Genomic DNA, 16,561 nt, shown 5'->3' on the forward strand with positions numbered 1-16,561 from the left:
AGACTTGGTTCCACCTCTGATATTTCTGTCGATCTTATTCAGTTTGTGCAGTTCCAGAATGACACTAACAATAATAATAATAATATTATTGTACCTGATAGTTGTCCTGCTAGAGGTCACTGCTGTGTTTGATAAAATCCTTAAGATATGAGAGTTTGGGACAAATAATGCCTTCACTGTCCCAGGAAATAATCCTGAATGCCATAAAATTTTCCCTGTACCATCCCAGTTGTGGGTGACTTTCAGCGCCATCTGCTGGAGAAGAACTGCTACAAATCTTCAATGTTTGCAAAGAAACCGAGTAGACTCTTAAAATCTTTTAAAAATCTTTATTGGAAATCTTTTAAAGTCACAAATTCAATGACAAAAGTTAGTTGTGTGAGACAAAACAATGTATCGTAAAAGTTAATCTTAGTTCATTTTTACTAAAATACTTTCAAATGGTTAAATATTGAATGTTTGTTCTGTAAAAATATGTTTTGAAATGTTTAAAATTCTTTAATTATGCAAAGTAACACCTGTTTCAGCTTTAATGTTGAGGGTAGATTCCTAAATCTGTGAAACTTTCCAACATCAGAGAGGGACAACTGGTAACTTTGACTTCAGGCACCCATTTCAATTCATGAATAATTGAATAATTTGATGCAGCTCCCCCAAAAATCTCTGTTTATCGGCAGATCCAGCTGAAGGCACAGCTTTCAAGGGTAATAATCCAGGAAGTGAACTGGTTTAGTCCACTAAGGAACCATAACCCTTAAAGTAAAATGAATCCCAAATTTCTAATTATAAATATAATTAACCTTCCTCTTCACATCTGAAAACATTTTTCCTTTATTAACTTTTTACTGTTCATGTTTTAGATTGAAAGCAGGTTTAATATTAATTTGATCACAGAGTTTTTTGTTTTAATCTGTAGTCACCATTACACCTGTAGATTCTTTTAGGAAACATTAATCATAAGATAACACAAAACTATTTTTCTTTATGAGTGCATGCTTCAGATGAACAAAAAAGGTATTGATTAATTAGGAGATTGATTTGATTTAGGCTAACCAATGAGATTGTTTGTGTTGTTTATGGGCACTAAAGTCATTCAAAGCAACTTCAGATGTTTAGTTTTCTGAAGAAAAAAGATGGGAAAAAACTCAGCATGTTTGGCAAATTGTAGAGAAGAGAGGTCCAGAGTCCTTTTCCAGATAAATCATTTACACAAATATTCTTAAAATTGTTGTTAAAAAGCTGCTTAAATCAATGCAAAAGATCAAAAGTCAAGTCATGAACGGCTCAGATTGTCCTTAAAGCTGCTGTATGTAACTCTTATGAAAGAAATATGTTTTTTACATATCTGTTAAAACTGTCACCATGGTGTGACAGTTTGTTTAGAGACAGATAATCTGTGAAAATATCGACCTCCTCCCTGAGCTACTACTGCTTTCTGAAGAAATGCACCACCAAAAACAACCAATCAGAGCCAGGAGGCGGGTGTTAGCACTGTCAATCAACACATGAACACGCTAATATTGGAAAATAACGTACCATTATCTGTAGCCATGCTAATTAGGATTAGTATTTACTACAAAGAAGAAACTGTATTGTAATAGAGGGCAAAGGGGAGTGAGCGGCATACACTTGTATGATTGACAGCGCTAAGACCCGCCTCCTAGCTCTGATTGGTTGTTTTTAGTTAGCACTTAGAGAAAGTAGAGGAACTTCATTATTTCAGATTATCTGTCTCATACTATACTATAACAACATGGTAAAAGTTTCAACAACATTGTAAAATAAATATTTTTTTTTTATAAAAGTTACATAGATTAAATTTAAGCCAGAATTTTTCTGACCCGGTCACAGGCTGGTATCGGCTGTCTTTGTCTTCATCTCCCCCCCTGTGTTTGGCAGCGGTGTTGTGTCGTGCCGGGCGTCCCTGCAGAAGAACACGGCCGGGTTCTTGCAGGCCCACATGGCCACCTCTCCTCCTGCTGCGACCACTCCCGTTTTTCCTGGACTGGAACTCGACAGCCGGCTGTTGTTGGGCCCGGCTCGGCTCACATAGCGGTCCCTGATCCTCTCCGCCTGGTTTAGCCGGACCTCTCGGTTCCGGCTCTGGCTGGACAGGTAGGCGGCAATGTTTCTGGTCCGGTAGCCCTCCTGTCGGCTGCGGCCCAACAGCATGCCGATGTTGGGGTTCCTCAGGGCGTAGATCAGGGGATTGATGGCGCCGTTGGCCCACGCCATCAAGATGGCGACCGTGTCCATGGCCGGGTTGAACCTGTAGTTCCAGATGGCCGTAACCAGGCCCATCAGGCAGTATGGCCCCCAGCAGCAGATGATGAACACGATCATGATCAGAACCGTGGTGGCTGTTCTCATCTCGCTGTAGAAGTGCAGCAGGTAGGCATAGGTGGTGACGGGCCGAACCCGGATCTCGGAGAGCCGGACCGTTTTACAGATGTTGTAGTGGCAGAAGCACATGAGGGAGAACGGCAGCAGGTAGCACACAACAATCAGGCAGATGCTGTATGCAGTCCCTACGCCGGAACCTCCAGGGTGGAAGACGTACATGCAGTGGTAGAACCCATGCTTATGGACTCCTGTTGTGGTTCGGACCAGCAGGTACCCGGGTAGCGAGAAAACCACCGCAGTTAGCCACACGGCCGCCAGCAGCTGGGTGGCTTTCTGGCGCCCGATCTTCGCCTGAGGCTGCCGGACGATGGCGTAGTACCTGTCAAAGGAGATTAGCGTCATGGTGAGCGTAGAGATAATCCCGAAGCAGGTGTTGAAGAAGCCGTTGGCCACGCAGAAGGCATCGCCGAACATCCAGACGCCATCTTTGCTGAAGAGCATGATGAAGGAGAAGGGGAGGCATAGCACAGCTGTTAGGAAGTCCGACAGCGACAGCGACATGATGAAGGCGTTGGTCACCGTTCGCAGCTGTCTGTGTTTGATGATGACTACAACCACCGCCAAGTTACCCAGACTGGACAGGAGGAATATGAAGAGCAGCACCAGAGCCTGAGCCGCGACCGCCACGCCCTGAAGAGCCGAGTTCCCGGCGACCACGGCGCTCAGAACCGCCGTGGTCGACGGCGGCTGGACCTCCCCGAAGTCAGTGTCCCTCTGCTCCCGGAGGGCCGACAGGTTTCCCGATGTTCCCACAACAGTCTGCGTGGTGGCCGTCACCAGGCCGGTTACTATGGAAACGACCCTGGAGACATCCATAAGAGATGGAGAAATGAATCAAATACTGATCTCTAACTTCCAGAGGTCAGTAAAGTTCCCAAAAACTGTAAGAGTAAGAGCAGAACTACTTCAACATATTTACTCACCACTGGATTTCTATACATCCACAGATGTACGTCTGTCTAAAAATACTAAGTTGTATATGTGTAGCAGTATATTATTATTTTGCATATTTATGTATTTATAATTTTCTGTGTTTTGTTTCCTGTGTGCTCCGGTGGCCAAGCAATGGCATTTCGTTGTCAATTTCACTGTTTCTGTGCAACGACAATAAAACAAGCCTAAGTCTAAAGTAACCGTCCAAGAAATTACTCAACTTAAAGTAAAAAAGCATTTGGTAAAAGTCTACTGAAATACTGAGTAACTGATCAAATTATCATTTAATATTTAAAAATTATGTAATCAGGCAAGAACAAAAGATAAAGTGAGAGAAATTTTTGGTATTTTAAGGACGAAAATGACAATAATTCACATAACAAAAAATAACAAAATCAGGCAAAAGAAAATTTTTCCCAATCAGTTTCTTTCAATTAAAAATGCCAAAATTTTAACAAAAACTGCAGGTGTGTTTCTGTGTCTGTTTAATTTTTGGTTAAAATATGTTTGTTTTTCCATTCAGTGGGTAGAAAATCCAGAAATTTTACTCAAGAGTAGAAATACTTCATAATAAAATTACTCAAGTAAAGGTAAAAAGTACTCCTAAAAGTACATTGTTTCCAAAAAAAAATCTACTAAAGTAAATGTAATTGAGTAAATGGAACTAATTACCCAACTCTGCTAAGTTCACCATCCAATCAACTCAAATAACTTGAGTCAAATTTTCCTGATTACTTGTGATTAACAGAAATCGATTCTATTAATCTCTCTGTTGCATACTGAGTGAGTTTAATAAAGCTGCAACTAATGATTAGTTATCGATTAATCTATTACTCCGATGATTAATCAGATTTTTTAAAAATTGGCACATTCTGCAAATTTTTTAAGCCTTTTTATGCAGTATTAGAAATACATTAACAGATCCAAACTAATTATTTGATTCCTCTTACAAAGAAAATAAATATTTAGTGAATGCTTGATCAATTGTAGCAAAGGATGTAACAGATAAAAAAAACTGGTTTTTCCTTTAAATTATTTTTGCTCAAACCTATAGGACAGAAGTTGGTCCAAGTATTGTTTACTAAATGCTTTAATAACATATTAATACGGTTTGTGTGCATTTTCCTAAATAAACAAAGTCAAAAAAATTATCAATTGATAGGAAATTGAAACTGTTTTGTTTTACGTAGAGATGAAAAACTACAATATAAAAATAGCTAAATTTCAAAGGGGTATTTGAAACTACAGCACCAATATTACTTTGATAATATTGATCTGATTCTGATACTGATTTGGTATTGATATTATCAATATTTTGGATTGATCTTTGCAATACTTTATCCTACAGATGTGCTAAACTGACAGCGACAGACCACAAAGAACATACTGTATATTGTTGACTGAAAAAAAACAATTTTATGCAAAATTTACAATTACGTATTATTTTAGTTCGGTAGTAATATTTGTGAAATATGAAAAAGTTTAGTAATCTGGATTAGGTTATTAAATTATGCAAAACCAGATTTTAAAATCTGTTTGATGTTTTGTTGGATCACCTGGGTTCCACAGGTGAGGCGGTAATACTCGGACCCACAGAGTCGGCTGTGTAGTTGGTTCTGGACTGTAGGGCCACGCTAACAGGTAAATCCATTGGGTTTCTGCAGCCAAACTGGTTCCCATCAGCTCTTAGTTAGTTCTGCAGCTGTTGATCAATTATTGATATCGGTCCGGGCTCCATCATCATCCTCCTCCTCCTGCTGCTGACCTTCGTCTCCTGGCAGCAGCTTCCGGATGGAGAGGTCATGGACTGGCACTGCGATCGATCCGCAGGAGTCCTCATAAAATATAGATGTTCCCACATTTAGATGCAAATCACACAGAATCCCTCAGAACCGGTTTTTAACTGGTGGCTTCGTGTGGACCCGGTCCAGATGTGCTGGATCATCTACAGAGCAGCTCAAATATTTCAGCAGATGGTGCAGTCAGTTCAAAATGAATCAGAACAAAAACAAAAGAAACAGATCTGGATCAGACCCATAAACCAGATTGAGCTGATGCAAAGATCCTGGATCAGAACCGCAGAGCTACACGAGCCAGAACCCCGATCGATCCTGGACCAGAACCCCATCAGAACCGCGCTCAGCTGTTAAAGCGACCCTGTGGTTTAACATTTCTAATCACCTCCATTGATCCGCTCTCGATCACTTCCTGTGTCCGTCATCTCGCTCCGAGTCGAGCGCGCGCGGACCGGATATTACGCTGCGGGCTCCGTTGTGTTTGGATCAACACCGCAGCTGTCTTCACGATTTTTGGTTAAAAAAAAATAAATAAATAAACAAATGGAAAAGTAAAAAACCTAAAGGCTCTCCTGAGATTCTTCTGAAGCCACGGTCCCCTCGTGAACGCGCTCGCGGCTTTGTGACGGTTGCCACGGTGACCGCTGATGATGCAGAGGCTCCGCAGCAAGTCAGATAGCTGCTGGTTCGTCCCCGGTGCTTTACTGATCCACAAACCAGTTCAGACTCAATCACGTGATGACATCGGTCACGTGACCCGCGCTTCGTCGTGTAAAATTTTAATTAGGTCTGGTTCTCTTTGTGGTTTCCATGGTTACATCAGCTTTTGCACCATCTGGACCAGGAGAGGGCGTGTTCTGTAGGGTTCTGAATGGTACCATTTGTGTTTTGGGTCTTATTTTGCCCTTTACCCCGTTTATCTGAAAGGAATCACAATGCCTCTCAGCTTTTCATTTATTTGCTTTTTTATTTCTCATTCGTACACAAGTTAAAACTTTTGCCAAACATCTGTAACCCTTTTATGTTCATCACAGTTCCAGCAGGTTGACTTCACGACAGATACATTAGGTTCTCTGTATTTATTTTAACAAAAGAGGAAGTTAAGTTGTTGGTTCTACATAGCAGTTTCTACATTTTTTTGTAGAAGTTGCTACAAAAATGGAGCACATTTTTGTCATTTTCGTCCTACAAAGCAATGGCCCCCAATGAGAAGTTGGCAGCAGTTAGTTAAAATTTGTCAAATTAAACGTAGCCAACATGGCTAAAATTAATAATGACAGCAGTTAAAAACATAGACAAAACACAGCAAAATTTCTCATGAAACACTGTATATTATTAAATTTGTCTAAAATATATGTTAAAATATAATACTTGTAAAGAAAACAGAGCTGATCCTAAAACATACCAGTTACAGAAGGCAACAGACAAAAGGACAAGGAGCTGTCAGTTATTAGCAACTATCAGTTACTATGGTAACCACCAACCGTCGAGGCCAGCGTAACAGAACTTAAAACACCAATAAATGTCTGGAGAAACAACTTGTTAACTAAACAAAACAAACAAATTCGGTAAAAAGTCCCATCTATAATATTGTTAAAATAAAACCCTTACACATATGTTCATCAAAATCAGTTGCAAAGTGAAAAGTACTTCGTTACTGAACTTAAGTAGATTTTTCAGATATCTGTACTGAGTATTTATCTTTCTGACGACTTGTTACTTTTACTTCCTCCATTTTAAGAGAAGCGCCTTTACTTTTGCTCCTTAAATGTTCAGATATGACTCGTTACTATGATGAACAAAATAATGACGTGGAGTCAAAAAATCGGAAAAAATCCATCGCTCGCCCAAAAGTGTAATAAATCAAATGCTTCTCTACTTTTCCTAAATTCCTCCAACATTAATATCCTATCTCACATCTCCTACAAACTTATTGTATTGTTTAATTTTTTCCACAATATTTATAATTTTCTGTATTATGTTGCTGTGATCTGAATGAGCCGTTAAGTGCAACGTGTCCAAATCTAAATATTGCTAGTAGTTTCTCTTTTGAATCCTATACCACCTTCCTCTGTTATCTTCATCCCATTCTTTCTGCCACTTTTCCTCAATATTTGCTTAATTATACTTTTTGTTTCTGATTTGGTTGTACTTACTGTGACTTGTCCTGTTGCCTTTTGACGTTTTCATTCTCTTAATCCCAATATGTACTGGAACCCAAAATAAATATAACCGTTAATCCCACCATCTGTATCCTAAATGATTGTTGTATTTCTAATGAAATGTCAGTTCTACTATCTGAATGACTGTTAAAAACTGGTTAGTGCTGAACATACAATATGCGGCGTCAAGCGTTTCTTCGCCGTTTTCACTGTTTCCGACAGTAGTCTACTGCCCCCTATCTTTAAGGAGGATACTGCAACACTGCGCGTCGAGTATAAATGCAACACAGTCAAAAAAAAAAAGCGCTACTACAACTCAAACTTCAATCTGGGCTTTGAAGGGGTCAGAATTCACTCAACAAGACAGGATGGATGGATGTTCATACTTTATAAAACACTTTTTATGGTTCCAAGATTTGCAGATTTGAAATTAAAATTCTTAATTCATGTGAAAATAAAGTTGTCCCCAATGTTCATTTTCAAGGTTTAAAGTTGTCCCCCACTGTTAAACTTTATCCACCAATATTTGTCATATTCAATGTTAAACATTCAGCGTTACCCAGAATATTTAAGTTTGTCCCCAATTTTTTATTTAATCTCCAAAGCTTCATGATATCTTTGTTACACATTTTTAATGTTTATTGTATCTGGGATACTTAATGTCCCAAATGCCAAACATCTCCAGAAAAGTTTTGTTAGGTTAAACACTGGAGATAAATTAAACGTCCCAGATGCAATAAACCTCAGCAATAACCTTCAACATCAATGGCAATGTTAGAAATAAAAATTAAAATTAGGGGACAATATTAAATATCCTGGACGTTAATCAGTGGGATCAGGGATAACATTGTCCCTGTTTAATGTCCCTTTTTCTGTCTCATCTCAAAAAAAATCTTCCTGTCAAAGTTAAACATTCACAACTAAACTTCAAAGATTTTCTGATTTTAATCATTTTTATTTCAGACAGATTGTGAGAACATCCCTATAAAGGAATCAAAATGGTCATATCTCCCAGGACCTGAAGGGAGCTAGGACGATGGTCGGACGAAGGTAGCCAGGTTGAAGGCAGGGTACCAGGACGGATTAAGAAAGCCAGGGTCCATTCCGATGTAGTTTAGCAGTTCAGCTGGGTCTGAAAGCAGCTTCTCATCAGGATGGCTGAGTTGATTCCACGTTTTCATCTCTGATCTTCCCAGTAGGAGAAGCTCGCTGCGTCTCCTCTCTTCCAGCCTCCATCGGCTTGGTGTGACGGGTCGACTCAAACTGAACAGGTGAAGCCATTTTTAGGCTGTGGGATCTCAAATCTTCCCCCAGAAGTGGATGAGCAAGTCATAGCGATGCACTGGTGACCCTTTTAGCTCATTACTGATGGTACTGGAGTCTGACTGCATCAAGCTGCTGCAGAACACAAGATGAAATTCTCCCCCTGCTCACAGAACAGAAAATTAGATACAGCTCCAATTATTTTAAATAGACTGTTGCAAAGATTGAAAATAAAAACCCAACTCAGGGTGAAGAAACTGCTGAGTGGAGGACAATAGGGAAGAAACGCCTCTTCAGGTCCCAACAGGAAGTAAAACACTGAAAATTGAATAACTCAAAAAGGTATTTACAGCCAGAGGTTAGCTTGTCACAGTAAGCAATAAATCAATCACATAATTAAAACAAGCTCAATTTCCATTTGCATGATTTTTCCTCTTCTCCTACCAAAATCTGAAAGACAAAAGTTTTGTTTATTTTAGATGTATAAAATGTCTCCAGTTCCAGTGTTAAATGTTCTAGAATTAAAATTTTATTAATCTTCAAGAATGTCTTCTCGCATTACTTGAAAGTGGTCTCGAAACAATCATTTATCGCAATAACTTCTAGAAAAGTTATCAGCAAAATGGGTTCTGTTAACAGGTAGGCCTGTCAAGATAAATTCTACTGGACAATATATTGTCCAGTAATCAATAAACTTGGTCAAAGATCAATAACCTTTAAATCCTAACAAACATTTATCACCAACTTGAAAACATTTGAAATATCCTAAACAAATAAAATTAATAATTCTGTAAACAAAACTGTCAAAAAATAATTTTTTTTTTTTTTTTTTTTAAATTGTCAAGACCAGATTGCCTAGAGACTTCTTTAAAACCAGTTTTTGGCAGAAATAAAAAAAAAACTTTATAAATTATGCAAATGGAAATCATCAAGCTCTTTTTAATTTATCAAGCAATTCATTTATTGATTATTGCAACAGACAAACCATAGGTGCCTTACCTGCTCACATGGGAACACTTCCTGGGTTTCCCTCAGAGAAGCTGCTGAGCCTGGTGGAAGGGTCACTAATGTCATTCATCAGCGTCTCACTGGGTTTTTGGGTTAAAAAAAAAATCCCTATTTAAAATAAAGCAAGCTTAGCCTGGTGGCTCACCAGGCCGATGACTCGGAGAGAAACCCTGGTTCTGTCAACATTTCTAAGTGGTCTTTGGGCTGCTCTTGGTCCGATCCCTCACCTAGGAGCCGTCTGCCCTGGCGGACCCGACCCAAGCAGAGGCATGAAGCCTCAGACGGCTTTTAGGATCACTGGGACACACAAACCCCTCCACCACGATAAGGTGGCAGCCCAAGGAGGGGAAAAAGATAACAAAGTTTTATTACAAACTGGACAATGAGTAGGAAAATGTAACCCGTCTATATGAATGAACAGTAGTTGTACAAACAATTACCTTTTCATTCCCAGTTTTTTTGTTTCCCCCCCATAGAAGCTACACCTAGTCTGACGTTCTGATTGGCTGTAGTCCTTTCCTGGAGGAGCACATTGGCTGACATGATGCTGCCATCACCAAACAGTTCTCCCACTCCTGCTGCTAACTTGTCACTTCCATGAACATAGAAAGTTCTCCTGATCAGGTGACCCATTGTGTCCCTGCTCTGTCTTCTCTCGGCTCCCGTCAGTCGTGGCAGATGGCTGCTGGTTCTGAGCCAGGTTCTGCTGGAGGTTTCTTCCTGTTAGAGGGGAGCTCTTCTCCCCCGTCGCTTCATTCGTGGTCTGTATGAGGGATTGCTGTGAAGTCAACAACTCAACACAAGTGAGTTGCTGTTGCCCCCTGCTGGTCAGGAGGAGTGAATGCTGTAGGTCAAAGACTCCATGCAATCTGAATGGGTTTCCTTTGGTACAAATCATTTACACTACTTTAATTAACTGAATCTAATGTATTGATAAGTAGAACCAATTGGAATCTATGACTGAATTGAAGTGACTTTGTTAAATGCTTTGACGACAACATTGTTGTGAATTTTTTGAGTTGGTTGTTGGAGTTTTGAACCCTTTTGGAGTTTTGAACCCTTTTGGAGTTGGTTGTTGGAGTTTTGAACCCTTTTGGAGTTTTGAACCCTTTTGGAGTTGGTTGTTGGAGTTTTGAACCCTTTTGGAGTTGGTTGTTGGAGTTTTGAACCCTTTTGGAGTTTTGAACCCTTTTTGAGTTGGTTGTTGGAGTTTTGAACCCTTTTGGAGTTGGTTGTTGGAGTTTTGAACCCTTTTGGAGTTGGTTGTTGGAGTTTTGAACCCTTTTGGAGTTTTGAACCCTTTTTGAGTTGGTTTTTGGAGTTTTGAACCCTTTTGGAGTTTTGAACCCTTTTTGAGTTGGTTGTTGGAGTTTTGAACCATTTGGTTTTTTATATTGGTTGTTTAAGTGTTCGGTTTTGTACAGAGCCAATTCACAACAAATGTTGTCTCAATACATTTTAAAACAATTTTAGTTGATCCACATATTTCAATTGCCATTAGTCAACAGTACAATAAGCTCAATTATTAAATTAGTTTAAATAGTTTGTACCAAAGGAACCCAGTCAGATTGCATTTAGTCTTCACTTGCAGCACTCACTCCTCCTGACCAGCAGGGCACAACGGCAAATCGCTTGTGTTGAGTTGTTGACTTCACAGCAATCCCTCATACAGACCATGCATGAAGTGACAGGGGAGAAGAGCTCCCCTCTAACAGGAAGAAACCTCCAGCAGAACCAGAACCTGGCTCAGTACCAGCAGCCATCTGCCACGACTGACGGGAGCTGAGAGAAGACAGAGCAGAGACACAATAGGTCACCTGATCAGGAGAACTTTCTATGTTCATGGAAGTGACAAGTTAACAGCAGGAGTGGGAGAACTGTTTGGTGATGGCAGCATCATGTCAACCAATGTGCTCCTCCAGGAAGGGACGACAGCCAATCATAACACCAAACCAAGTGTGGCTTCTATGGAGAGAACAAACAAAAACACATTGATAAACAATCAATTCTAACTAACATTTAACACTGGAAGACATTTTAAATACCCAAAATAAAAACAAATAAAATGAAGTCTGTAAAGAGTCCATAAACAAAATTCTCCTTCCGTCAGTGGCGATGAAATCCATTTCCATCCGTGGTTGGGGCCTGGCGATGAATGGTAAAAGATGATCCAGGAAGATTCCTGAAGAACAAGACAGGAAGACAACAGGATATATGCAGGTTTCAGGTCAAAACCTTTAACGACTCTGAATGAAATCACCACACTTGTAAAGTTTATCTAAATTCCAAGTCAAGTTTCAAGTCAAAGTTGATAACTGGGATCAGAAAGCATCTGCCTAACCTGCTCACATGAGAACACTTGCAGGGTTTCCTGCAGAAAACCTGCCTAGTCCAATGGTAGGTCATCCATCAATGGGGGGTCCAGAGGGGCGATGAAGTCCTCTTCTGTTCGATGTTCGGTGGAATGATGAACTTCTCCGTTGGTTGATGAAGAGCGAAATCAGACAAGAATCCAGGAGTATTCCTGAAGGACAACAGGATAGGAAGACAACAGGATGCTGCAGGTTTCAGGTCAAACCATTTAACAACTCAGAATGAAAGAGTCACTTTTTAAAAACTTGCACTTGTAAATATCACTCCAACAGCAAAATACCTGCAGCATTTCTCGAGGAAGACTGCTCAGCACAATGGTAGGGTCACTAAGGTCATCCATCAATGAGGGGGCGGCGATGAAGTCCTCTTCTGTCCGATGGAATGATTAAGAACTTCTCCGGTCGATGGAGGGGCGAAGGGCGAAATGAGACGGTCCAGGAGGATTCCTGAACAACAGGACAGAGGAGGATTTAAGGTCAAACCCTTTAACAGTTCAGAAAGAAACTCAAGATTTGCAAGTGTCACTTAAACAGAAAAATACCTGCAGCATTTCTCGAAGACTGCTCAGCCCGATGGTAGGGTCACTAAGGTCTTCCATCAGCAGTGGTCAGGGGTGAAGAAAGCCCGTCCATCCCGTCGTTCTCAGGTGTAGTCGGTGGGCATCATCTGAAGAAATAATGGATTCTACACAGGTATTTCTAATACTATGACATATTACATGCATTTCAAACATTACTCAAGATCAGAAATTAATTCAAAATCCATTCCAGTTACCATGCCCATGATCACAACACATACATTTCATATAGCCTACCATGTTTTTCCTGTGTCTCCAAGATCTGTTCCAATTGCTGTACCCAAAATCAGAACACCTGCATTTCATATAGCCTACCGTGTTTTTCCTGCGCCGAGTGAATCCAAAATCCATTCCAGTTACCATACCCATGATCAGAACATACCGTTTTTTCGCGTTTTTCCTCCATGTAATGGATTGACCGCTTTGTTGTACTTGTTCCTTACCAATGTCCTTGAACTCATCCGATTACTTAAAATCCCTGAGGAGTGGCTACAGGAAGAAGCAAGCCACATTTCCTAATGTTGGGTTCAAAGTCCAGTACCACGGCGACCATTTTGATATCCATATTTCCTAAATGTTTGAGGCCATCACATGTCTGCAGAGGCTCCATCTCAACAAAAACAGTTGATCAGTTTCCAAATCTTCTCAGTCCAGATACCATGTGGTGTTGACAAGGCCTTAAATTCCCCAACCTTGAGCTCAAAACTACTCTCCATCACCAGAGACATCATGTGGTGTTGACAAGGCCTTAAATTCCCCAACCTTGAGCTCAAAACTACTCTCCATCACTAGAGACATCATGTGGTGTTGACAAGGCCTTAAATTCCCCAACCTTGAGCTCAAAACTACTCTCCATCACTAGAGACATCATGTGGTGTTGACAAGGCCTTAAATTCTCCAACCTTGAGCTCAAAACTATTCTCCATCACCAGAGACATACTGTAGATGCATGTGGAGAGGAAAAGCTTCCCTTTAACAGGAAGACAAAAAAAAAAAAAAAAGCACTGCAGTTATCAAATATTTGTTAAAAGTTGTGAGCTAAAGCCTCTCACTGAGGAGGCATGTGGTGACAGTGCAAAGGAAAAACTTCCTTTTAACAGGAAGTTTCTCCAAGAATGTAAACACTGCACCAGTTATTTAAATTGGTTAAAAGCTACATAAGTAAGCTTAGGCAATGCCTTATACTTAACATGCATGTAGTTACAGTGGAAAGGAAAACTTCCCTTTAACAGGAAGATTTTCCAGAACTAGAACACCAGTTGTCAAACTTTATTTAAGTTACCTAAACTTAAGCAATGCCTCATATTGAGGCTCAATGTGGTGACAGTGAAGGAAAAACTTCCCTTTAACGGGAAGACTTCCCAAAGAAAAACCTAACACTGCACAAGTTGTTTAAATTGGTTAAAAGCCAAGTAAAATAAAGCTAAAGCAAAGTCAGCTAAATCCTCATTTTGAGGCTTCATGTGGCAACAGTGAAGGAAAAACCTCCCTTTAACAGAAAGACTTTCCAAAAATTAACACTGCACCAATTTAAATTGGTTTAAAGGAAAATAAGCTTATTGAGGATCCATGTGGTAAGAGTGGAGGAAAAAACTTCCCTTTAACAAGAAGACTTTCCAAAGTCTGCATCAATCTATTGGTTAAAATTAAAAGTAAGCAAAAGCAATGATTCATATTGAGGATTCTTGTGGTGACAGTGGAGGAAAAACTTCCCTTTAACAGGAAGACTTCCCAAAGAAAAAGCTAGCACTGCACCAACTATTTAAATTGGTCAAAACTAAAGTAACTAAGCTTAAACAATGACTCATATTGAGGATTCATGTGATCACAGTGGAGAGAAAATTTCCCTTTAACAGGAAGACTTTCCAAAAATTAACACTGCACTAATTGCTTAAAAGTAGAGTAAGCTTAAGCAATGCCTCATATTGAGGAACCATGTGGTTACAGTGAAAGAAATACTTCCCTTTAACAGGAAAACTTTCCAAATTAAAAGCTAATACTACACCAATTGTTTAAATAGGTTCAAAGTAAAGCAAGCTGAATCTATGCCTCATATTGAGGATTCATGTGGTGACAGTGAAAGAAAAACTTCCCTTTAACAGGAAGTCATTCCAAAAATGAATACTGCACCAATTATTTAAAAGTTGAGTAAGCTAAAGCAATGCCTCATATTGAGGAAGCATGTAATGACAGTGGAGAGGAAATGCTTCCTTTTAACAGGAAGAACCCTCCAGCAAAACCAGAAGTTGGCTTTGTAAGAAAGGCCATCTGTCACTACCCCCAGGGGATTTGAAAGGAAAGAGCAGAGGGAGACAGAAAAAGAAAAACTCCAGGAGTAGTTCTATAGGAGAAAAGAAAATTAGTTGCAGTAGAAGCTCCTTTGGTGGCTTTATCTAAAAGAAACAATAGTTAAGTGCAACAAAAAGTCAGCCAGTGGCTTAGTCTAGGAGAGAAACTGGGTTAAAAACAGACTTATACACTGAAAGACAGGTCTCACTGGGTCATCTCTGTTAGAAAAACATGGAGTTAATTTCAGCTGAAAACCTGCAAATAAGAGATGGATTAGACAGTGTGAACATTACCTCTGTGACCTCTGATCTTCAGCGCCAGAAGATCTCACCCTTGGCTGTCATCATCCAGAAGAAATTAAATTGCAGAGTCCTTGTCCAGAAGAAATGAAGTTGCAGGAGGCCGCGCATGGTTTCGGCGCAAAACTAAATTGGTTTTTACTTTATAATTTAAATTGTTGAACGTAAATAAAATTTCTTTGAGTTTTTTGAATTATTAAAGTATGGACCCTGTCTCCATTTCAAATTATTAAGTAGATACAAAAAATAAAAAAGGTATGCAAGTTCAAATGTAAATGAGACCATTTTTACCCAAATACCAAGGTTTATTATAGTGATATTTACTATGCCTTAGCTTAATGACTTAATCCTAAATTGTATTTGCCAAATACTTGGCAACCATCTTTCAAAGTATTAACTTCAGATTCTAACACCAATTACACCTAAATTTCTAAAGGTCATAAGACATGTGCTTCAAACGGCACAAACCCCCCATAAACCTGAAGGATTGCAGCAGCAGAATCCTTCTCAGCTCATTGACCCACGGCGGAGTCAAAAAAAAAAAAAACAGAAGCGAGAGGCCTAGCGTTGGCCTTCAACAGCGTTAGCTTCAGCAGCGTGAAGCATAGCGAAACCCACAACAGCTCCTACCCTGAGATGTCTTCTGGATCCGCCATTGGAACAGTTCTTTGATTTAACCAACCTTTGATGGGTTGGGCGGACCTTGTAGCGATTCCTCAGCTTGACGGAAGCGATCCTCAGCTTGATTGAAGGGATTCCTCAGCTTGATTGTAGATCTTAGCATATCCATAATCGATCTGCGGCTAGTTCCATACGCCATTTTCGTCTCAGATATTCCAGGGACGCCAGCAGCCAAACAAACGCGGCACAGACGAGACGCCATTGCCGTGTCGCTCCTCTTCTATTTTAACACAAAAATGGCTTTAATAACTTCATCAAGGACAAAAACAAACAACTTCGAATAATGTTTCCGAACAATAACTTACCAGATAACAAAGGCAGCCATTTCAAACATGGCGTCCCTGCGGCCTACTAGCCCACGCTAGCTGAGCAGGTCGGTGCCAAATTACAAAGCCGTGTCAAGATTTTGAGGTAGAGCCGCAAAAGTTTTCCATCATTTAGGCTGGGCGTCGACGATTCGGCGTCTTAGGAAATCATAAAAGATACTTTTTCTTAATCCGGCTTCCAGAATGGATGAATAGTGGAACGCTGGTTTAATGTCTCCGTGCGGCCAGGTGCGAGCCGGACCTTAATTTAAACGCCCACGTAGAAACTGCGCCATATTTGTATTCAGCATGGCGCATGCGCATTACGCTCATAAAAAGCAAACATGGCGCCAATGCAAATCATGAACTTGGAAAAAAATGATAGAAATTCTCTGTACTTTTTATCTGATCTGGACGTTGCTTCTCTATTGCAGCCCTCAGCCCCCCCCTCCCCCTGCTCTGCACGTTTTAG

The 16,561-nt window shown here is 40.1% G+C and overlaps 1 protein-coding gene and 2 long non-coding RNA genes across 3 annotated transcripts; all 3 read right to left on the reverse strand.

Moving 5' to 3' along the window:
* Positions 1–314: 314 nt before the first annotated feature.
* On the reverse strand, positions 315–7,467 carry gpr135 (G protein-coupled receptor 135). The gene is made up of 3 exons (XM_028000103.1): positions 7,289–7,467; positions 4,893–5,171; positions 315–3,205 (listed from the first exon to the last, which is right to left on the reverse strand). Exons 2-3 carry the CDS (start codon positions 4,985–4,987, stop codon positions 1,846–1,848), a joined length of 1,455 nt encoding a protein of 484 aa, XP_027855904.1. The 5' UTR covers positions 4,988–5,171; positions 7,289–7,467; the 3' UTR covers positions 315–1,845.
* A 761-nt stretch (positions 7,468–8,228) lies between these two features.
* LOC114133967 (uncharacterized) lies at positions 8,229–9,900 on the reverse strand. The gene is made up of 3 exons (XR_003593318.1): positions 9,557–9,900; positions 8,801–8,890; positions 8,229–8,720 (listed from the first exon to the last, which is right to left on the reverse strand). It is a non-coding gene; the product is annotated as an uncharacterized LOC114133967 (long non-coding RNA).
* Positions 9,901–11,314: 1,414 nt separating this feature from the next.
* LOC114133962 (uncharacterized) lies at positions 11,315–16,000 on the reverse strand. Its single transcript, XR_003593312.1, has 4 exons — positions 12,480–16,000; positions 12,219–12,384; positions 11,907–12,089; positions 11,315–11,747 (listed from the first exon to the last, which is right to left on the reverse strand). It is a non-coding gene; the product is annotated as an uncharacterized LOC114133962 (long non-coding RNA).
* Positions 16,001–16,561: the final 561 nt, after the last annotated feature.

The sequence above is a fragment of the Xiphophorus couchianus genome, chromosome 19 (assembly GCF_001444195.1).
Source record: "Xiphophorus couchianus chromosome 19, X_couchianus-1.0, whole genome shotgun sequence".
Taxonomy (NCBI): Eukaryota; Metazoa; Chordata; class Actinopteri; order Cyprinodontiformes; family Poeciliidae; genus Xiphophorus; species Xiphophorus couchianus.

Coding starts and splice junctions, on each gene's coding strand:
- gpr135 (XM_028000103.1), bottom strand. CDS start 4,987: ATGGATTTACCTGTTAGCGTGGCCCTACAGTCCAGAACCAACTACACA. Junction 3,206..4,892: donor GCCTCACCTGTGGAACCCAG/GTGATCCAACAA, acceptor GGATGTCTCCAG/GGTCGTTTCCATAGTAACCG.